At 45.2% G+C, this 23,189-nt stretch overlaps 1 protein-coding gene across 2 annotated transcripts in view; it reads right to left on the bottom strand.

The window, feature by feature from the left end:
• Positions 1 to 8,831: 8,831 nt before the first annotated feature.
• Positions 8,832 to 23,189, bottom strand: part of SMC5 (structural maintenance of chromosomes 5) — a 96,286-nt gene continuing 81,928 nt past the window's right edge. For both annotated transcript variants that reach the window (XM_066604185.1, XM_066604184.1), the window contains 6 exons: positions 16,640 to 16,735; positions 16,185 to 16,289; positions 15,572 to 15,691; positions 13,548 to 13,727; positions 13,370 to 13,465; positions 8,832 to 9,860 (listed from right to left, as the gene is read on the bottom strand). In XM_066604185.1, the coding sequence (XP_066460282.1) occupies positions 9,723 to 9,860; positions 13,370 to 13,465; positions 13,548 to 13,727; positions 15,572 to 15,691; positions 16,185 to 16,289; positions 16,640 to 16,735 (735 nt within the window). In that variant the 3' untranslated portion in view covers positions 8,832 to 9,722. The remainder of the gene's footprint in view (positions 9,861 to 13,369; positions 13,466 to 13,547; positions 13,728 to 15,571; positions 15,692 to 16,184; positions 16,290 to 16,639; positions 16,736 to 23,189) is intronic.

Genomic DNA, 23,189 nt, shown 5'->3' on the forward strand with positions numbered 1-23,189 from the left:
CCAAACAAAAGGAGTGTTACTGCATTAATAGGACGTTCACAGCTGCACTAGCATCCAAGTCTGCTTTATGCCCACGATTATTGAGGGTGTAAGCCGAGGTTGAGGTCCTTGGCAGGGTGAAACTACCTTGTTTGGGCGCTCTGATTTTTTTAATGTATAATATTCTTCTTGGGTTCCAGGGGCTCGCCTATGCTGTGGGTGCACAAAGACTTCCCATTGCATTGTTTTACCTGTCTGGCACAAATACACTGACTGACTAGGGCAGAAATGTGGGCCAAGGCCGAGGTCCTTGGCGGGGTGAAACTCTGCCATTTTTGGGCACTTTGATTTCTTCCTGTGTAATACCATCTTTGTGCACAGACAGCATAGGCGAGCCCAAGGAACTCAAAAACTTCCCATTGCGGTGTTGAGCTATCTGACACCTACACAGAATGAATTGTGTGGGGACACATGGATTTTCCATTGCTATATAACTCGCGGCAACTGGGGTCACACAAAGTGGAAGCTGGGAGTGAGCCTGACCCTGGGCCCACTCACGTTCTTCCCACACAGAGTATTGCTGCATTGTGGAGATGTGTAGAAGTGCTGGCGTTGCTGCCTGGCCCTGCCAACCCTCTGCAGTGTGTGCCTCCGGTTCCTCCTCATCCATTACGCACCTATAAATAGACATGAGGGTGGTGTGGCTATGAAGCAAGCGTGTGGCATGAGTGCAGCTGAAAATCTTGGGTGCGCTGTGGACGCGGGGTCATGCGGGGGGGCGGGGGGTTGGACAGCAATGCCAGCATGTAACCCAGGAGAAGAGGCAACGGTGTCACCCGCAGACAGTGATTGTCCTTGGTTGCAGGTAGTGTGGTGCTTAGCTAAGATGTGCCAGCGCGTGTGCCTTGCTAATGAGGGTTTGTCCGAAGTAAATTGTTAGGGGGGGGGGGTGACGCCAGACTCTTGCCCCACTTTGGCTTAATAGTGGGACCTGGGAGCCTCAGATGCAGCCATGCATGCTGCCCCTGCCCTCCCTATCCGTTTCTGTGGTGTTTCCATGACTTTCTGATGTTTTCTGGTGTTTGACAAGTCATTACCTATGCGGAGCATGGGTCCCATACAAAAATGCTCAAGTCGCCCATTGACTTCAATGGGTTTCGTTACTCGAAACGAGCTCTCGAGCATTACGAAAAGCTTGACTCAAGCAACGAGCACCCGAGCATTTTGGTGCTTGCTCATCTCTAGTGGCAATGTCTGAGGCACTGGCCATAATTACATCACCTTTGCAATACTGAGGGAATCAAGAAAACATGACTTGTTGGGGGTCCCTTAGGACTGGAGTTTGGGAAATACTGGTCTAAAAAGGAGTCTGTCATACTAACCCCTATAAGAAATTACTGACGAGTTTAGCTCTGCGGAATAAGCGCTATACAAATAAAGATTATTATTGTTATTAGTTATCATTACCCTGTGTATTCCATCACAACAGCTGAAATGTTTAGCATTTAGGTTGCTTACACAACATTTTTAGTAACGTTTTAAAGAGCTTTTTGTTAAACATCCATAACAATGCTTCGGCTTATCTTAAAGGGGTTGTCCCGCGCCGAAACGGTTTTTTTTTTTTTTTTTAACCCCCCCCCCCCCGTTCGGCGCGAGACAACCCCGATGCAGGGGTTAAAAAAACAAACCGCTCAGCGCTTACCTGAATCCCGGCGGTCCGGCGTCTTCATACTTACCTGCTGAAGATGGCCGCCGGGGTCTGCTCACTCCGTGGACCGCAGCTCTTCTGTGCGGTCCATTGCCGATTCCAGCCTCCTGATTGGCTGGAATCGGCACGTGACGGGGCGGAGCTACACGGAGCCGGCATTCTGCACGAGCGGCTCCATTGAAGAGAGCAGAAGACCCGGACTGCGCAAGCGCGGCTAATTTGGACATCGGAGGGCGAAAATTAGTCGGCTCCATGGGAACGAGGACGCCAGCAACGGAGCAGGTAAGTGAAAAACTTTTTATAACTTCTGTATGGCTCATAATTAATGCACAATGTACATTACAAAGTGCATTAATATGGCCATACAGAAGTGTATAGACCCACTTGCTGCCGCGGGACAACCCCTTTAATGATATATCACCCCATATACAAATATATTCCTGTAAGTTCTTTCCATCTTTTCTCTGGACGTATCTCCTACATCCTTGCAGAGAGACACTTCCTTGCTTCATATAGCTTTATTTGAGGCTGAAGATAGAAGATTGGCTTTAAAACAAGACCAAAATCAGTGCACTATCAGTAATACAGTCTGAGATACAGCAAGTTGATGCGAGTTTCAGGTTCAAATGTGTTAAACAGAAATAAAAAAAAAATGCATTATCACAAAGTTACAAGAAGATGGACATCACTGTTAACAGCCTGTCAAGACAAGTGCTATCCAAAAATAGCATAGAATAAATAGCATAGCATGGAATGAATAAAATCAACATTTTTGGACCATTGGTGGTGCTGCTCTTCTACGCTATTTTTGGATTATACTTTATTGGAGCTGGGACCAGTTGAGCCTGCAATCCTGATCCAAACCTTGCACCTTAAAGGGGTTGTCTCGCTCCGAAACGTTTTTTTTTTTTTTTTTTTTCAATAGGCCCCCCCGTTCGGCGCGAGACAAACCCAAGGGATGGGTTAAAAAAAAAAATATATATATATATATTACTTACCCGAATCCCCGCTCTGCGACGACTTCTTTCTTCCTTCTCCAAGATGGCCACCGAGATCTTCACCCACGATGCACCGCGGGTCTTCTCCCATGGTGCACCGTGGGCTCTGTGCGGTCCATTGCCAATTCCAGCCTCCTGATTGGCTGGAATCGGCACACATGACAGGGCGGAGCTACGATGACGACGCGGGACCCGCTCTCTGGCACGAGCGGCCCCATTCACCAGGCAGAAGACCGGACTGCGCAAGCGCGTCTAAAAACACCAGAAGACAGCGAATTTAGACGGATCCATGGCGACGGGGACGCTAGCAACGGAGCAGGTAAGTGAATAACTTCTGTATGGCTCATATTTAATGCACGATGTACATTACAAAGTGCATTAATATGGCCATACAGAAGTGTATGACCCCCACTTGCTGCCGCGAGACAACCCCTTTAAGGTTGATTTGGCTGAGTGCTGTTGCCACTATATTTTTGTGAAGACAAGTCCTATCATCATGCTGTCTGCTTCCAACAAATGTATAGGGTTTAGAGGTGCACTTTTCAAGTCTGTTTTCCTCTATACTGTATTTTTCTTTTTTTTTTAATTTCTAGCTCAAAACCAAACTTTTGGCTTTTCCAGTTCCGGTGATTTTATGAATACACGTGCATGTAGACAAAGGCCTAAGAGCTATATACAAACCCTGCACATGTTGAACTTTTATTTTAGAAGGAGGTATTGTACATCTAATTTTCTGCTTCGGTCAAATTCTAGCCCATAATTTAAATTTTTAACCTTAAAAATTATGCTTTGTTGCAAAATTGCATGAAGGTGCCCATGTATATAAACTGCTTCATGGCACTTTTATAATGTGCAAGGTGCCTACTTATGGGGGAAATTAGTGTGATTTTTTTATTTTCAAATGTAGAATTTATCTGTGCTCGTCAAAATTGTGAATATTGTCCTGGCTAATGGAAGTGCAAACTGTCCAAAATCCCTTAGCAGCAAACAGGTTAAACATGCACAGAGCCTCTGTGCTCTGAGAGCTTACAAAAGAGGATTTTTTTACTCACCATAAAGTCTCTTTCTCGTCTTATCATTGGGGGACACAGCAAAGACCATGGGATATAGCTACTGCCACTAGGAGGCGACACGTGTTAGCTCTGCCCACTGGCTAAACCCCCTCCTGCCGACACCAAGCTAATCAGTTTGTATGCCAGCAGTAGGAGCAGCCATGCGGGAATGGAAAAACAACAATAGATAGCAATATGACACGAAGGTTATAATTGTAACAACAACACAACACCATGTGCAACTTACAGAACCAAGGGGCTTACTTGCAGTAAAGGGGACCCTGGTTGAAGGACCTGGGGGGGCAGGGCTTTGGGGGTGGGGCTTTTTTATTACATGATTGGTGGGGCGGGAACCAGCAAGATGAATAAACTAAAGCTGTGCTGTGTGCAGCTAAAGCCAAATACCTGTGTGTTTGAAATGAAAATGATGAGGTGGGCTTAATGGGATTGGTAGATGAGTAGTGCAATGTATGTAGCTAACAGATAATATACGACGACAGCAGCTAACATGGTTTGAATTCAGAAATAGGAGTCAACATATTCAAATATGCTAAATCAGATGTTGCAGCATATCTTTCACACCACATGAATTCATCCAGGTAACTTGGAATCATGTCTTTTTGTGTACCGATCATGCGCTTGAAAACCGATTTTGCATGTTTCCAATAATTTTCAATGTTGTTGGTATAAATCATCCTTACACACCCCATTCATTTCAAACACATTCATTTTCACTTCTGCACACATTTTTCTTTCACTATGGGACGTAGGTTCCCGCCCAATCGATTGCCTCATCCAAGCTCCGCCCCAAAGCATTGGCCACTAATCGCATCCCAGAAACCCCGCCCCGAAACTCCTAACCCGACCCAATTCCCAGCTTCCGTAGACCCAGCCCTGCCCCTCGCAGGTCCTTCAACCACGGTCCCCCTATACTGCAAGCATGCCGAACCAGGGTCCTGGCCAGGACGAAAAAACGGTGTCCTAAATAAAGGGTGGGTGCTGTGTCCCCCAATGACGAGACGAGAAAGATTTTACGCTAAGTAAAAAATCCTCTTTTCCGCTTGTGTCATTGGGGGATACAGCAAAGACCGTAGGTCGTTCAAAAGCAGTCCCCGAGGGAGGGAAAAGGAAATCATAAACGCATGTGGTCAGTTTACAGCCATCTGTAAAACATTCCCACCTAGCAAAGCATCGGCTGATGCAAAAGTGTGAATTTGGTAGCACTTAGAGAAAGTGTGTAGCCGACCTATACACTTGCGAAGCGGAGGCACCGTGGCAGACCGCCCACGAGGCTCCCACTGCCCTGGCAGAGTGTGCCGTCACCCTAAACGGCAGTGTCTTACCCTTAGCCCGGTAGGCCTCAACCACCGACGAGCAAATCCAGCGTGAAATGGTGACTTTGGAGGCAGCAAGACCACGTCTCGGACCTTCCGGTAGCACGAACCGAGAATCAGAGTGTCGGGATGACAAGGTCTGTTCCAAATAGACTTTGTGCTTGCACTAGGTCTCAAGTGTGCAGAGCCCGTCCTCTTGGGTGGACTGCAGCTAGACAGAACAATGGCAGCACAATGTCCTCATTGATATGGAAGGCTGACACCACCTTGGGGAGAAAAGAAGGAACCGGAAGCAATACAACCTTATCCTGGTGAAACACCGTAAAGGGTGACTTCGCCGACAGTGCCGTGATCTCAGAGATCGTTCGGAGGGAAGTAACCGCCACTGGAAAGGCAACCTTTCAGGACAATAACCGCCATTGTATCTCTGCCAACAGTTCGAACAGATGAGCCTGTCGCGTCCAGAACCAGGTTCAAATGCCAAGGTGGTAGCGGTGAGCGAAACAGGGGTGCGGTATGAGTAACTCCATGGAGGAAGGTGCGCACGGCTGACCTGGATGCCAGGGGGCGCTGGAAAAGGATAGACAAGGCCAAAATTTGTCCCTTGAGGGAAATGAGGCTGAGCCCTATGTCCAGCCCATCCTGGATGAAGGACAGGAGGCGGGCCAAAGAAAATCGCATCAGGTGAAAACCCCTCTGCTCACACCAAAGGATGAACCGCTTCCACACGCGATGATGCACCTTTGACGAGGACGGCTTCCTAGCCCTAATCATTGTTTGGATGACCGGGTCTGAAAAACCCTGTGCCTTCAAAACTGCGGCCTCAACAGCCATGCTGTCAAATGTAACATGGTCAAACTCGGGTGGTAGAGGGGTCCTTGAGAGAGAAGATATTTTCACAGGAAAAAGCGCCTGGGAGCATCTGCCAGCAGGTCGACGAGCTGCGTGTACCACGCCCTCCAAGGCCGGTCCGAGGTTATGAGAATCACTGGGAGGCCTTCTTTCCTGCTTCTCCTGAGTAGCCAGGGAATGAGAGGCACCGGAGGAAACACATAGGGGAATGAAATCCAGTTCATGGAGCTGTCAGCGCATCTCCTGCTTGTGATCTGGGATCCCTCTATCTGGCCAAACAGACCGGGGAGCTTCTGTTTGAAGCAAGACGCCATCAGATCGACATCTGGCTGACCACATTTCCAACACACTCCTGAAATACCTTGGGATGCAGCTCCCATTCCCTTGGATCTACTGACGTCCTGCTGAGGAAATCGGCTACCCAATTCTCTACTCCCGGAATGAAAACTGCTGAGATCGCAGGGAGATGACCCTCGGCCCATGACAGAGTCTTCTGCACCTCCGCCATGATACTTTTGCAGGTTCTGCCCTGACGATTTATGTATTTGACAGCGGTCGCGTTGTCAGATTGGATCCGCACCGGAGTTTCCGTCAGCTGAAGCGCAAAGTGCCGGAGAATCCATGAGGCACTCCTCACCCCTGATCTCCGCAGCTGCCCCCAGCAAGGACCCCCAGGAGACAACTACCACCCCAGGTATTCCCACGAGAAAATGAAGGGAGTGCCCAGAACCCTGCTCAGCTGTTCAGCCAAGCGGAAACAGCCCAAAGCACAGCTACACCCACACCGCCAGACAGACAGGGTAAAGACCAAGGGAGAGAAATGGAGAGGGTGAGAGAGGAGACATACTCTCTTCTATCCTCAAATCCAGCTTCAGCAGAGCCTTCCCCTCAACATCCCCTGGGATGCGGACCCTTGAACAAAATACAGGGGGGGGGGGGGGGGGTGTCGGATGACCTGCAGCAAAATGCTTGCATTGCAAAGTCACTTTTACGCTCGTACTCGCGGATACAAATTGCGTATTCCAAGAGTGAAGGAAAAATCGCAGCATTCTCTCTTTTGCTGCAGACTCTGCACGGACGGCCTCCATTGAAGTCAAGTCGAGCCGCTGCGGTCATACATAATGCAGAGTAATCCGGTACGCAGGGTCACTAGCTGGCTTCACAGCCGTAATCTGCCGCGGGATCCGCATGCGGAATCAGACCCAGTCGTGTGCAGCTGACCTAAGTGTTACTTACCGGAGATAAAGCTATAAAATCTAAAACAAGAAAACAAAATGTGCAAGCTGCTATACGCAAGCCTTCCATATGCTGTGCAAAACCCATGCCGCAAGGCCCCTATTTATAATGCTGCTACTCAGGGCTCACTCAGATGAGTGTACATACACCCACACAAAACTACGCGTCTATTAGAAGCATTGGTTCCCTATAGTGTGTTCACATGTCCGTGTTTAACAGGCGTGCAAACGAACACACCTGCGAAACATAGGACATGCGTGCACCATAGTCTGTGGTGCGTGTCAATATTTCCCGCAGGGAGTCCCCTTGTCACTGAACATTGTGACAGCTCTGTTACAGTGTTCAGTAATGATGGCACTCCCCATGGGGAGCAAAGAATCCCCTGTCACAGCTGTGGCAGAGGATCACGATATTCTGCCATTGCTTTCAATGGGGCCACCACTGCTGCCACCGGCGGACACATTGAAAATAGGATGTCGGCAACCCTTGCAGTGATTTTCAGGGTAGGACCTTAAATATAAACCCTTCCCTGAAAAAATCATCCCTAGCAGGTGTAAAAAAATAAAAATATATGTATACACTCACCTCTCCACTGCTGCTGGGGCTCAGGGGCGTCCAGCTGCTTGGTCCCAGGACTGTAATGAATTTAAAATTTCCCTGCTGAAAGGGCTGCGTCTGATTGGCTGAGCGCTCAGCCAATCACAGGCAGTGCTCAGCCATTCATTGAATTCAATAAATTCACAGTGCTCAGTCAATCGCAAACAGCGCCCTGCCATTCATTGAGTGCTGTGACCAATCACAGGCAGTGCTCAGCTGTCAGGCTAGACGCGCCTGAGCCCCGGCGAAAAGCGGAGTATATATTTGTTTATTTGTTACACAAGCTAGGAATGATATTTAGGGAAGTGCTTATATTTAAAGCCCTTTCCTAAAAATCACTGCGGGGGTGCCGGCAGGACACTGCTTTCAATAGAGCTGCCAGCAGCAGCAATGGCCCCACTGAAAGCAATGCTGCATGGACTTGTTTTCATGTTCCGGTTTTGTGTCCGCGTATGCACGCACCAGCACACGCTCATGCGAACAAGCCCTTAGTGATATTTGAGCTCTAACATGAAAATTTCTGTTTCTAAACACTTAGGCCACATGCACACAGGCAGTTCGGATTCCGCCTGCGGAGTCCCGCACGGAATCTGGCCCTGACCGCGGCGGGTGACCCTGCATACCTGCCTTCTTCACCGGCGTCTGTGTGGATCTGTCTTCTTCCGGCTTCTCTGTACTGCGGATGGTCTGGTCTGAACGGCTCGCCGTCGGACACGCGCAGTACAGGGTTTTTATTTTAAACTCCCGCTTCTCCCGTGACCTGTCCGCGATATCAATTGTGGATGGGCCGCAGGTCGGACGGCTTCCTTTGACTTGAATGAAAGCCGCCCATGTGGGAACTGCAGTAAAATGAAGCATGCTGCAATTTTTGGTCCGCGAGTGGAAACTGCATTTGGTTTCCACTCGTGTTCATGAAGAATCACTTTTTCCATAGCATACTATGGAGGGGTATTGCTGCAGAATCCGAAGGCGGACACCGACCCCAGATTCCGCAGCAAAAATCCGCCTGTGTGCATGAGGCCTTAATCTTGCCTTTTAATGATAACACCCCAAAATAATCCACGGTGACATCATATGCAACAAAGTATCTTTATTTAAATTAAATTTATATATAAAAAAAATATGTTTAGTATTTAGTAAATAATTAATTTTCAGAAACTTCAACAACATAGTAAAATATGTAAACTGTTTATTAGAAAGGTCCTATGAAGGATGATAGCACATATCGGGTGTATAGGACCCCAGAGGAGCACTGCTAACAATGCCCATTTTAAAAGGGTCGATCCTTGTTCTCTCTCACCACCTGCTGGCCGCTAGTTGAAATTTCCCACTGCCTTTCCTCTGAAGATGTGAACAAGTGCCTGAGAATGTATGGAGGATTGATATGCGACATGCTTGTTAGGACCCATACTTGGTGTAAGGCCTGGCCATATGCTGAAGCATTTGTGTGCGGCAGAGAGTGGTAGAAGGGATTAGGAAGCAACAGGAGTCTTGAGTGACCTGCAATTTACTTAAAAGCAGTCAGCCAGCTCGAACATAGTGTACAAACTGTAGGCGTGATGGTATATAGCAGGAGGAGCTGAGCAGACTGATATACAGCTTTATGAGAAAAGATTCAGTATCACTTCTGTGTTTTTCTTTTTTTATATCTCTGCACACTCTGAGCTGAACAGTCAAATGGGCGGTCCTATCAGTGATTGACAGCTATCTGAGTCTGTACATACAAGGAGGTTGTCAATCACTGATAGGACCGCCCATTTGACTGTTCAGCTCAGAATGAGCGGAGATATAAAAGAACAAGACACAAGTTATACTGAATGTTTCCCCATAAAACTATATATCAGTCCGCTCAGCTCCTCCGGCTCTATAACATGCAGTTTGGACAGTTTGTTCCAGCTGACAGGTTCCCTTTAAGTCAGAACTAATTGTAATTCTTGCAGAAAAGACTATAGATTAAAGTTAACATTTACTGAGAGACTGCAGCTACTCTTCGACGTCTTCTATGAAAAGCTTTCAAATTCCATTTTGTGGGCTCCAGCATGTAAGGACCATTGTAGACGAATAACACGGTCATTCTGTCGGTATATGTTAGATTCTGGAGCAGCTGGAGGTAAAAACATAAAAAACAAAAGAAAATCAAAAAACACAAAATTGTAACTTTCTCCCAAATTGCTAAATATTGTCACTTTATTTTTCTAGCGACGTGCCGCAGTATTGGCTCTAGCCAGCAGACGGCGCCATTGTATAATGGCAGAAAGAGAAAACCCCCTAGGAAATCCTGAATCCAAAATTGGATTGCAAAGGGTTAATGCACCATATAATGTATTGTGGAACTTTAAAACCATCTCTAAGTGAGGTGAAATGGAAAGACAAGTAGTTTCACCATGGGGGAATAGTTTTCACAGCACTTATGTAGTGAAAACAACATACTACATTTATTCTGTGGGCTTGTTTGGGTGAGCTGTAATCTCTATTGGCACAATTTTCAGATGGATACAACTTTTTGATCACTTTTTATTCAACAGTTTTTTTCCTGATAGAGTTCACCATGTGGAATTAATGTGATTTTTTTTTAACCCCTTAAGGACATGGCCTATTTCGGTGTTGAGGACACAACGATTTGGGGGGGAATTTTCATCTCCACTTTTCAAAAGCCATAACATTTTTTTCTGTTGACATGGCCATATAAGGGCTTATTTTTTGCATGGCGAACTATAGCTTTTATTGGTATCATTTTTGGGTACATATAATGTATTGCAAAGCTGTTTTTTCTTTTTTTTTTTTTTTTTTTTTTTTTTTATAGAGCCGGGGAGAGAAAACCCGGCATGAGTGGGGCTGTTTTTTTTTTTTAACAGCCCCACTCATGCAGCATAAATGACACAATAACTAGATTTTGTAAGAATATACCGTAAAATCTCTTTCTCCTCTTGTTCATTGGGGGGTAACACACGGGCAGCGCGGCGCCCGGTAACACACTGGGCTGCGCCAGATTCAAAACAGTGACTAACCCACGCCGGCAGGAGAGCTCGACTGTCGCGGCTCAGCGACCAGCAGCACTGGGTGACAGACAGCTGCACGCTAGATCGGGCGTGCGGCTGCACTGAAGGAGGGGGGGTAGCGCGGCAGGAATACCCCCCTTACCGCTATAATGCCTGAGCCGCATGGTGGCTAGTCACAGCCCCACTGCGGGCGACACAACAAAAACCGCGGGCAGCAGCACTGCAAACCGTGGGGGCGGCATCACCACCCGCCGGAGCACCCAGTGCGAGCGGTGCAATATAAGTCCAGGCGGCAAACACAAGGCGCAAACGGCGCAAGCTACGCCGCAGGAGCGCGGCAGGTGAAACACAAAACGCGGGCAGTGCAAAGCACAAGCTGCAGGCAGCGAAACGCCAGCGCAACCCATTCAGTCTGCACGGCAGCGGACTTACAAAATAAACTCACATATTTACCTCTTGACAGAGGTAGGGTGATTTCCTGGCTCCAGCAGAGCTTCTCCCCACCATCGCCTGCCTTTAGGAAGGGAGGGGATGCCGGACCATAAGAAAGGGGGGCTCTATGGCTGGCGGGTCACATTCAGGTTAGGGCCTGCATTTGCCTTCTTGTCTTCTGAGGGGACCGAGCAGACAACAGAAGGTTAGTTCTCCTCCGCTCGCCCCCCTCGGTGGGTTAAGAGGAAGAGTACTGCCTCCCCGTTATTCCCTGGTCCTTTGGCAAAAAATAAAAATAAAAAAATAGTCTCTGTAGGAGAGACAGTCTGCCTCCTACGACACTAAGCTAAAAACTGAGCTAGCAGAGGGGTATAGCTAGTGGGAGGAGTTAACACTTTTATGCTTAGTGTCGCCTCCTAGTGGCAGAAGCTATACCCTCAAGGTCTTTGCTGTGTCCCCCAATGATACAGACGAGAACCTTTTTCCTGCGAGTCAGTACAATTAAGATACCAAAAATATTATAATATTGTTTTTTTTCCCCACTTTTGCACGATATCACCCTTTTTAAAAAAAAAATATTTTTTACATCGCTGCATTCAAAGTCCCATAACTTTTGTATTTTTCCATGGTCGGAACTCTGAAAGCTTGTGTTTTGCATCACAAGCTGTAGTTTTTTTTTTTGTACCATTTTGGGGTACAAATGGCTTTTAAAATCACTTTTATTGCGATTTTTGGGAGGTAAAACAAGCAAAAAAAGGTTTTTGTTATTTTTTTTTTTTTCACATTCTTATGTCCCTGAAGGGGACCTGAACCATAGCAACTATGATAAGGAATTGCAGAACTTCAATACTACAATGCCTTATTGATTGTAATAGCGAATCATAGGCAATGGCAAAGCAGGATGCCACTATCCTCCGTGGCCACATCACATGGGTTCGATGACATCACAGAGGGAGCACCCTATCTCTGTGAACCCTGGGGGTTAACCTTAGGGGGGGGGGGGTCACTGTCCTCATGTACCCCCGCTGTTGCAGCGGGAGGCCGGCTGATGGCGCAAACTCACTTCTGATTATGCGCAATCCACATGAGATAAGGTTACATCCTGCCGTCTTAAGTACCCTACAGCCATGACATGACCTTACGTCCTTTGGCGTTAAGAAATCGGACTTTATGGACGCAGGGATAACAGTTATTTTATTTTGGCGACTTGGAAAGTGTTTTTTTTTTTTCCTTAAAGAGTAATTTAACTTTTAAAAAAACTAAAGTCAGAGGGACAAGTCAAAGTTTTTAATCAACGGGAGTCCATGTGGTTGAAACCCCCGCTGAAATGAAGGGGCTGCAGCGCTCACCCGAGCGCAGTGCCTCTTTGGATGCCGTTGTTCCTTGTCAGCTCTTCTTGGCGGCTCAAGACAGATGCAGAGACTTCTATAGACATCTACATGTTTGTCTTCGGCTGCCTAGTTGAGCCAACGAGGATAGCCGAAGGCGAAAGGCTGCAGCTCCTTCATTTCAGCGATCAGCAGGGGTCTCAGCACCCAGATCCCACCGATTAAAACTTTTGACAAGTTTCTTTGACATGTCAGAAGGAGGTTTTTTTTTTTTTAGTAGAGCAGTCACTCTTTAAACTAATTTTTAAAATTTACTATGAAGTAAACATAAGAGTCATAACTTTAAATCAGCCAGGGATTATTCACGTTACATTTTTTTTCACTGCGATAAACCCTTAGCTTGTGTTTTTCCCTTTTCTTACTAGTGTATCATCATCTGAAGTGCATGGTCATGAGAGCATTCATTTCATCCATTATGCAGCTCAGCAAGACCATTTTCGAGGTGTTACCTGGGCAGTGCAGGAGGACACGCCCATTTGTCAGTGGCACCCTTCCAATCCCCATTACTGAGAACAGGGTTAGACATGCTGATTGGAGGAGCCAGCGCCACTGTCAGACACTGCTCTCCTCATGCTGTACTGTCCACCTGTTCTAATTGGAAGAGGGGGTTGAAACAGCTTCATCCAATCTCATTTTTCACGGGTTCCCCCTCTTTAGGGGCATGAGGTAAATGCCCATGTTTAAAGTGCATGTGTCATACTAAGTGGCCTTTAAACTTAATTAAAGCATGGTTCCCAATGAAACCAACAAACAATTAGCAAACAAAGCCAAAACAAGCGTTTCGTTATAATTACCTTTGGTGTAATAAACAAATATTGAGAAGTGGTTTCTTTGCATGCCGTGTTCACCACCATTTCGAATACCCTCCTTTCATTCACAGGATCCATGCCCTTAGAGCAATATTACAAAGAATATCAGTAAAGCCCACAAGGGGAAAACATTTTCTTTGTAGAAATCTTATTACGCCTTTACCTGATTGATTTCATCCACCACTCGGAAGGGGCACCTGTTGAGTTCCTGAATAGCCATTAGATACAGCATGGTGGAAACACTCCGCTCCCCTCCACTCTGATGATGCGGGGTCAGCTCATGAAGTTGTGTGCTGCTTCTAAACTTCACACGGATCCTTATTCCATACTTGTCATAGTCTTCCTACCGAGAGGACGTAATGTTCAAATAGGATTAGCCGTGTAATATCTTCCGCCCATGTAGCATCTAGATTTTAGGTTTGGTCTTTTTTTTTTTTTTTTTTTTACAACAGTTTCATCAAAATTAAATATAATGATCTTTGCTCTGCAATTTCAGTGGTGTATATTCACATTCAACAGCACATAAAACACGTGTCCGCTGCAGCCAATCAATGGTTTCAGTGGTGCACAGCAAGAGACTACCGAGATCAGCGATTGCCTGCAGCGGTCACGTATGTCGACATGACATCATCACTGCAGCACAGTAAACAGACCAATGGGGAGCACTGGGGATTTAACACACAAGTAATGGTTCTTTTTTTATTATTTTTTGCCATTTTTCCCTGCATTGCCCGTTTGTTGTGGATCTATAGGTTCATGAGAAAAGAGCATACAAAGTGCAAGTATACCTAAACGTTCAGGTGACTTTGCTGAATATGCTGTTGTGCGTACATGAGGAGTAACACCATATCTGACTATAAAATGACTTGTGTCCTGCATTTTTGGGCAATTTTCCCTCTCTGCAGGTTCTATCCCCAATTCTCAGGTTTCCCTGAGCTAGTGGATATAGACTAGCTGTTAGGACGTCTCTCATACACTGCGCAGAAAGAAGAGGAGATCCTGCTCCCCCTCATGTCTCTCTCATATACAAAAGCAGCAGCAGCATGAAAGACATCATAGAGGACCACTGTACAGTGTTGCTAGGAGATCGTAAAACACTATTAGCTGCAATAGTGTTTTACGATCTCCTACAGCTACAGCTTCTCTGTGTCTCCATTTGCCTCTTACTCAACTCCTTCCCTCTCTACACACTTCTAAGGGCAGCATGTAATCTAACCCATCAGTGAGCTGTTAGTCCATCTTGCCTACCAATATAGATTTTTAGCAATTTTTCAGAGTGAACGAACAGTTTAGGAGGGAGGGGGATAAGAGGAGAGATGCCCAATAAGCAGAGTAAGTAGTATTTTTAATAAGCTACATTATAATTTTTTTACATTCACCTGTACTATCAATATATACACAAATCTGTTGAAAAGTTAGTGACCATTGAAACCTAATTCATAGCACTAGTAGGGTTGTCTAAAACCAGAGCCTTTACCCCATCGCCAGAGAAAATAATGCAGCCCATTTATGCGCAACTGAAATGCTGTGATGCACTTAAGACATCTTCAGAGAAGAAACTTCCTTGACACTTCTTATAGGCTTCAGATGGAGTTTTAGACCATAATCTGATAACTAGAGATACATCTGTGGGCAGAACAGTTTCAGTCTTCTACCCCTCCTCACTACAATGCAATAGTTGGGAGTAGAGTGATGCCAACCTAGGATTTATTTTTCCTTATTGCTAGGATTATTATTCATGTTGCCTGTGGGACAGGTATGCCCATTGCCCTCATATAGGTTATGCTAACACGCTGTGATATTTCAGTTTGACTCTGAGCTCAGACTAAAAGATGGGCTGCACCGTCCCCTCCCCGCCGGCAGCATGTTGACTGACAGTTCTCTCCTCTCTTGTGTATAAAGAGAGGGCTGTCAAGTGATTATGCTGTGGGAGGGGAGATGCCAATGCGGCTCACCACTGACTAAGAGCTCCGAGTCAAACTTTAAAATGCGTTAATTCTGTAATGCAGCAGTGTTTCAGAACAACATATACAAAGCCAATGGGCACACCTGCCTGTGGTTTGGGCATCATGAACCTGGTGACAGTTTCCCTTTAAATTGTACAGAAACTCCCAAATTACACTAGATCTGTATGAAAGATATACATGGTTTTTGTAGTGTTAGATATGGCACCAACTCCTTCCTTACCTCATTTTCAGTATGCAGGTCCACTTCACCTACACATTGCATTGACCTGAAGAAACTGCTAAACTGCTCATTTATTTTTTCTACCAACTGCTTCAAAGGTGTAAGCCAGTCTTCTTTAACCTGGGCAAAAAATTCAAGAGAAGAGTTTATAAAGTGCAAGTTTTATGGAAATACGATTTTTTTTTTTTGCAACATTGTATAAATTTGTTTCCTCCTCTGGGGAAACCTGCATACTCGATAAAAGACGTGTATGTCGAAACGTTGTAACCACTTCTGAAGGAATAAAGGGATTTCCCTGTTGAAAATAGCACCGGCGGCGCGGGGGGTAGCAGCGGGGAATAGGGGGGAGCCCTCTCTCCCTCTCCCCCCCACTCCCCGCTGCAACCCCCCACTCACCCACAGCGCCCCCCGAATCTTTTCGCTTGAGTACGGAAGTACTCGAAAATCGCAGTACTCGGGCGAAAAAGGGGTGTGGCCGAGTACGCTCGCTCATCTCTAGTGACTAGCCTTCCTTTACATGTTCTACAACGTGATAAGAAACTGAGCATACTGTATAGCCAAGTGCCTGCCAACTGACTCAAAGATGATCGCCGATGAAAACCTTTTAAAGTACCTGTAATATGTTTTGCCTAAAACTTTCCAACTCTGTCTTCTTCCTGTGAAGCTCCTCTGTCATGTCTTCTATTTCTCTTGTTCGCTTGGTGTAGTCTTCTACAACCTGACGATACAAAAGACTCGGTAAATTCACTACCTAAAAAGAACAGGACATCTAGATACAATCTTTCCAAACACGCTACTGACTCCTATTTTCTGGTTTGCTTTTGCGAATGCGAGCTGAAGTGACACATGGTAACACAAACAATTGACAGTTGCCAGGTTATGCACAGTATTTTTTGGTGCAAGGGAACAGTATGTTCTGTTCTTTCTTAAAGACTCTACTTAAAATTCTAATAGATTCAAATTCTGGCATTTCAAACATATTGTTCCTGCTGCCTAGCTTATTATTACTGAGCTTTAATACAGCGTGGGAGGGCAAGTAAGTACTATCAGAAAAACTAGTCAACATACTGAAGAAGTTAAGCCTGTGAAGCAAGCCGCTCTGGACCGTTCTTCGTTCAGCACAGCATCTATCTCTTCCAAGGTGTCCGGAAGGGAGTGGAAAGCCTAAAAGAAAAATGGAAACATAGCTTACAACAAGAATTAAAAAAAATCACTACTTTTGCAAGCAATGATAACGTTACAAGGACAGAGAACAATGTGACACTTATTTCTTCAGTTTGGGTGAAGTTGCAAAACATGCTGCCAGCTTCTATTGAGAGCAACATACAAAAGTTCTCGCAAGGCAAATGAATGGAGTGAGTGGACATTAAAATTCACAGCTGTGTAACAAGCCGGGCTCCGGCACAATTAATCTTTCACATTTTAGGACTATTTCTATTTAAATGGCAATGGAAATGTGTAAAGCATTGTTGAGTGCGGGTCCTGCATAGGCATTTACATGCTAAAATATTACCATCGCCCCTTGTGGCATACTGTTTGGTAGAGATGAGCGCTACGTGCGCTGTTCTGTCCTGTTCACGTCACAGAAGTGTCTTACAAAGAAAAGCAAGCCTTTAAATAACAGCCATCTTTTAAAGAAAATTCCCAGAGTGGATTTCCATATAAATTGTCAAACCCCAACATCGACAATTGGTATGAAACGTGCGAGGAACCAGGAGGAAGTCTATTCGTATGTCTTGTTCATCAATGAACAGAATAGAATGGTACAATAAATCGAAAAGCCTAAAGAAAGTGATGAGGGATCTCTATGTTCTACAAGTTTAAGGGGGCTGGAGTCCAAGCGACGCAGAACATGGGGACGGACAAACCCATAATTAGCCAATAGAAAAAGGAACAGACGAAATCATTACTAGACAAGAGCGATCTTCAATAAACTTTAGTGGTTTCGTCTCAAAGATTGTTTTAGAAAGCTGGAGACTCATTTCTTTAAGACTCTCTAGCGCAATAAAACAAGGAATATTTTGGAACAGAACCTGATTTTAGGATTTTACAACAAGTGGTTTTGCGGAGATGCCACTATCAGAGAAAGGCTGCCTGCACACGGATAGGTTGGTTTCCGCATGCGGATCTCAACCCTGTGCTCGTCGGTGACCCCCGCGCACCTGTCCGCAGTCTATCTGTGGATGTGCTGGCTGTCGCACATGTGCGGTATAGATAACGCTGCATCGTTGCTAGGCGATGGTGCGGATCCCGCGGCCTTTCCACAATGATGATTGCGGAAGGGCCGCGGGTTGGACGGCTTTCACTGACTTTAATGACAACTGTCCCCACAGAATCCGCTTCAAAATAGAGCGTGCTGACATTTTTCCCCACGAGCAGAAAATAGCAGTTGATTTCTGCTCGAGGGCAGGAAAAAACGCTTTTCCATATCATGCTATGGGCGGTATTTGCTGCGAAATCGGTCCAGATTTGGAAATACCCAATTTGGCTATGTGCAGCCGGCCTAAGGTCGGTTTCACATCTGCGTTGTAACTCCGGTCAGAGGTTCAGTCACAGATCCGGCTCAAAATACTGGAAGAAAAAGCGCTGCATCGCTTTTTCTTCCGTCCAAAAGACGGGTGGAAAGTCGATGGACCCCAATTATAATCATTGGGGTCCGTCCGGCGCTGTTTAGTTCCATCCAAAGATGGAACGTTCAGCCAAGGGATTCCCATTCCCCATTCCTGTTCTTCGAGAGCAGGAAAGTGTAAGCTCCAGCGCATATGTGAATCCACCCTGAGAAAATCAATAGTGACCAGCTACTCTCCAAATAAGGCTGCCTGTCCACGGTTGAGTTTGAATTGCGTTCCCCGCGGTGATAATCCGGCCGCGGGGAACACAGTGAAAGCTCCCTGTAGCATTGCTATGGAGAGCACAGCCACCCTGTCCACAAGCAGAGAACATGCTGAGAGCATGCTGCAATTTGCTGTGATTCTCTGCGGTCAGCCTATCTGTCGGATAGGCTGACAGTGGAGATCTGTTTGCCGGCTCCCGGGCGGGATACTGCAACGCCAATGGACAGGCAGCCTTTTTGCTGATATTGATGATGCTAGCTCTTCAAATACTACCTCCTCTCATGTCAGTAAGGGCGTAACTATAGAGGATGCAGTTACACTCGGGCCCAGGAGCCTTAGGGGGCCCATAAGGCCTCTCTTCTCCATATAAGAAGCCCAGTACTATGAATAAAGCATTATAGTTGGGGGCCCTGCTACAGGTTTTGTATTGGGGCCCCGAAGCCCATAGGTACTCCTCTGTTAGTACCTATAGGCTCTGCATTACTAAGCTGTATACGTAGCGATACTATTCAACCCCACCGGACTGACGATCTGCAGTTTCTTGGAGGATTTTTTTTTATTGAATCATTGAAAAATATACCATAAGTCTGATCCCATGAGAATTCCAAAGAGCTTCCACAAATGTATTCCTTAATTGCTCTAGGTAGGGAAACCACCCAGAACCCCTGTAAGTTGAGATGTAAAATACATTTTCTCCCTCCCAATCAGCAGAATGTATGTAAGCCGTGTCCATCTACGTGTGATAGAATTCCTCCATCCCTACAATGAGGTACAGTATCCTGCGTTCCTTGGGGCACAGGCAGTGCAGGGGTTGGGGGAAGTCCTGGAATTTATTGCACAGAGCGGAATCACAAAGCTATTCACAGACAGTGTCAGATCTAGTGTGCCTGGAAGTAATGCGGAAAGATCAGGAGGAGGGGGGTGCTCTGTACAACTCTATAAACATAGTGGCATGCACAAAGCAATTAACCACCTAACGCTGCGGTAGTACATTTAACCACTTAAGTATAATAGTGCAGCAACAAAAACTATAGAAATTTGTTATTGTCGTAATTGTGCTGACCCAACAAAAAACAAAAGCAGAAAAAAAAAATTGGTCCGCCTCCTTAAGGGTGTTAAAGCATTACCCCAAAGGGGTAAACCGCAAAGGGGTAATCGCAGGATAAAGCAGCAAAGTGGACGAAATTTGCAAAAATCTCATCCACATGCTGCAGAGAAACAGTTGCAGCCAAGCCACACTGAAACTGACATGCCACGTGGAAATCAAAGCCGTGGCATGTCCATTTTAGCTCCAGCCATCTTTCCTCGCGCGAGTTTTAAAGCTGCATTTCAGCCGTGGAAATCTCGCGGTATTTCCATGCAGACATTCCCGAGATTTACACTCAGTGGGAACCCAGCCTTACAGGGATCTGAACAGGAAGTTTAAAAATTAAATCAAGTTAGCCACAAAAATCAAAATGCTAATTAAATTAGAAATGATCCCCAAAATAAAATAATAAAAAAAAAGTTTTTAAAAAGAAAACAAAAAAAGGGAAATTATAGCTGTAGAGGACAAGAGGCCTGTGAGATACCTGTGCAGATATTATTCAGGGGGATTGCAATCAAGGGTTTCTACTCAATCTGTCCAATTTAGCGCCAGTAGTAATACAGATACATCTGAGCACATTAAACGCTGATGAAGTCCCTGGTTTAGATGCAATTCATCCACAGAAATTAAAGGAACAGAGTTTCAAAAGGATGAGATCTAACGGTCTATTGATTACCAGACTATTGCAACACGGTCAGTGCCAAAGATTGGAGGATGGCTGATGTACTAATATTTAAGAAGGTTAGAAAGGTGAAATCATGTGACTACTGCCCAGTAAGTTTGACATCTGTGGTATTTGAGGGTATTACAAGAGATTACCTGCAACCGGTGAATAATCCAATAACGTAACCAACATAAATTTGGTAGTTTTTGTAAAAGCCTTTAACCCTTTGCAATCCACTGTCTGACGTCTAAAGACATTATTATTTAAGGCTGTACAGCTTTGATGTTAGAAGACGTCCGTCAGGGTTCTCTTGCTGTATATTGCCAGCCTCTCTGCTGTCGGAGCCTATCCAATGTGTCACCTCATGCAGTACTGGCTTTAGCCAGCATATAGCGCCGTTGTATAACAGCAGAAAAAGAGTAAGCCTCCTAGGAAAACCAGGATACAAATTGGATTGGAAAGGGTTAATACTGTACCACACAACAGGCTTGTACAGCAGCTCCAGACTAGGAGACAATGTATGCAACAAGCTAGCAGAGGTAGAAGACAGTAGTTGTAATGGTACATACTCAAGGAAGGATAAAAGTCAGCAGCGGGGTTCCACAATGATCTGTGTTAGGGCTTATTTTTTTAGCCCCTTTATTAATGACATTGGATGGGATTTACAATAGTGTCAGTTTTTGCTGAAAATACAAAACTGTAGGATTTTCAAGACTCGGCATGACTAACGTATTACAGAAAGACCTGGATAGGCTGTCGGCATGGGCAACAACATGGCTGATACATTTTAATGTTGGGAAGTATAAGGTGATACACCTAGGCTGCAGGAATTGCATTACTGCAAATACAGTATTGTACAGAAATTTTAGGCAGGTGTGGAAAAAATGCTGTAAAGTAAGACTGCTTTCAGAAATAGAAGAAGTGTAACTGGTTTATTTTTGTCAATGTAAAATGCAAAGTGAATAAACAAAAGAGAAATATAAGAAAAAAAAAATACAGTATTTGGTGTGACTAGCCTTTGTCTTCGAAGCAGCATCAGTTCTTTTAAGTACACTTGCACAGTTTTTGAAGGAACTTGGCAGGTAGGTTTTTCCAAACATCTTGGAGAACTAAGCACAGATCTTTTGTGGATGTAGCTTGCTCAAATCCTTCTGTCTCTTCATCCCAGACAGACTGGATGATGTTGAGATCAGGGCTCTGTGGGGGCCATATTATCACCTCAAGGACTCCTTGTTCTATCTTCAGTGTAAAGAAGTTGTTAATGACATCGGCTGGATGTTTAGGGTCGTAATGCTGCTGCAGAATACATTTGAAGCCAACCAGACGCCTCCCTGATGGTATTACATGATGGATGAGTATCTGCTGGATTTCTCAGCATTGAGGACACCATTATTCCTGAACAAATCCACAACAATTTGCTGAAATGCAGCCCCAAAATTTGAAAGGAACCTCTACTGTGCTTCACTGCTACCTACACTCATTGTACTGCTCTCCTCTGCTGCCTGCAGACACTCATCATTGTACCTCTCTCCTCCATGCTTCACTGCTGCCTGCAGACGCTTATTATTGCACCGCTCTTCACTGCTGCCTGCAGACACTCATTGTACTGCTCTCCACTACTGCCTGCAGACACTCATTGTACTTCTCACCACCGTGCTTCACTGTTGCCTGCAGACACTCATTATTGTACCTCTCACCGCCGTGCTCCACTGCTGCCTGCAGACACTCATTATTGTACCTCTCACCACCGTGCTCCACTGCTGCCTGCAGACACTCATTGTACCACTCTCCAGCCCTTCCACAAACAAACTGCCTTCTGTTACAGCCAAATATTTCACAGTTTGACTCATCAGTTCAGAGCGCCTGCTGCCATTTTTCTGCAACCCAGTTTCTATATTTTTATGCATTGTTGATTCGCTTGGCCTTGTTTCTACACTGAAGGTATAGTTTTTTGGAAGCAATTCTTCCATGAAGACCACTTCTGGCCAGACTTCTCCAAACACTAGACGGGTGTACCCAGTTCCCACTAGTTTCTGCCAGTTTGTCGCTGTTGGCACTGCTGGACTTCTTCTCACTCCAAAAGGGAAGCAAGCATGATGTGCCTTTCATCTGCTGCACAAACTTTTCTTTGAAAAATACTTGGTATTTGGATTAATAAGCAGTACTCAATGTCAAGCAGCAGCTGCAAAAGCAAATAAGATATTGGGGTGTATAACGAGAGATAAAGGCCTACATTTTTAAAAGGATAAAGGAGAGCTGGAGAGGGTTCAAAGGCAGGCAACCAGAATAGGTTTGTTCAATTTGGAAAAGACATCTTAGAAGTAATCTCATTTACACGTATAAATATGTGTGTGGTCAATACAGAGAGATGGCACAGGATTTATTTTTGAAAATAACTGTACAAAAAGGACCATGGGACATTCACTACGGGTGTAGGAAAAGTGATTTAGGCATCTATATAGGAAAGGGTTCTTTACAGTTAGAGTAGTCAATCTGGAATGTGCTACCCCAAAAGATAGTAATGCCAGGGGCAATGACAGAATTTAAAAAGGACTAGATGCTTATCTTAGGACTAATGGGATATAATTAATTAAAAAAATATTTATATATAATATTTATTTAAAAAATTATGTAACTATAGCATTAGGCAGAAAGAAATTGAAAACCACTGATACAGATGAGATCAGGTAATTTCCATGTGTCCCCTCAATATGATGTCTTCTCTCCAAACAAGTCATGCAGCCAAACTGCTACTTTGCTGGACCTGCTCTATCGCCTGTAAATGCTACTAATCTAACAATGAAATGTCTAGGGGCAACAGTTGGCTGGTAACCCCAAACTTCACACATCTCTACAGTAGCTTTCGACTTCTCTCCTAAACTTGTCAGTTAAAGAGTAACTGAACTTTTAGAAAACTTTTGATATGTTATGTTATGGCGATATATGTTAGAGGTTTTGATCAGCGAGCATTTGGGTGCAGAGACCCCTGCTGATCACTGAACTGAAGGGGCAGAAAAGCTCACACAAGTGCTG

This window comes from Eleutherodactylus coqui, chromosome 5 (genome assembly GCF_035609145.1).
Source record: "Eleutherodactylus coqui strain aEleCoq1 chromosome 5, aEleCoq1.hap1, whole genome shotgun sequence".
Taxonomy (NCBI): Eukaryota; Metazoa; Chordata; class Amphibia; order Anura; family Eleutherodactylidae; genus Eleutherodactylus; species Eleutherodactylus coqui.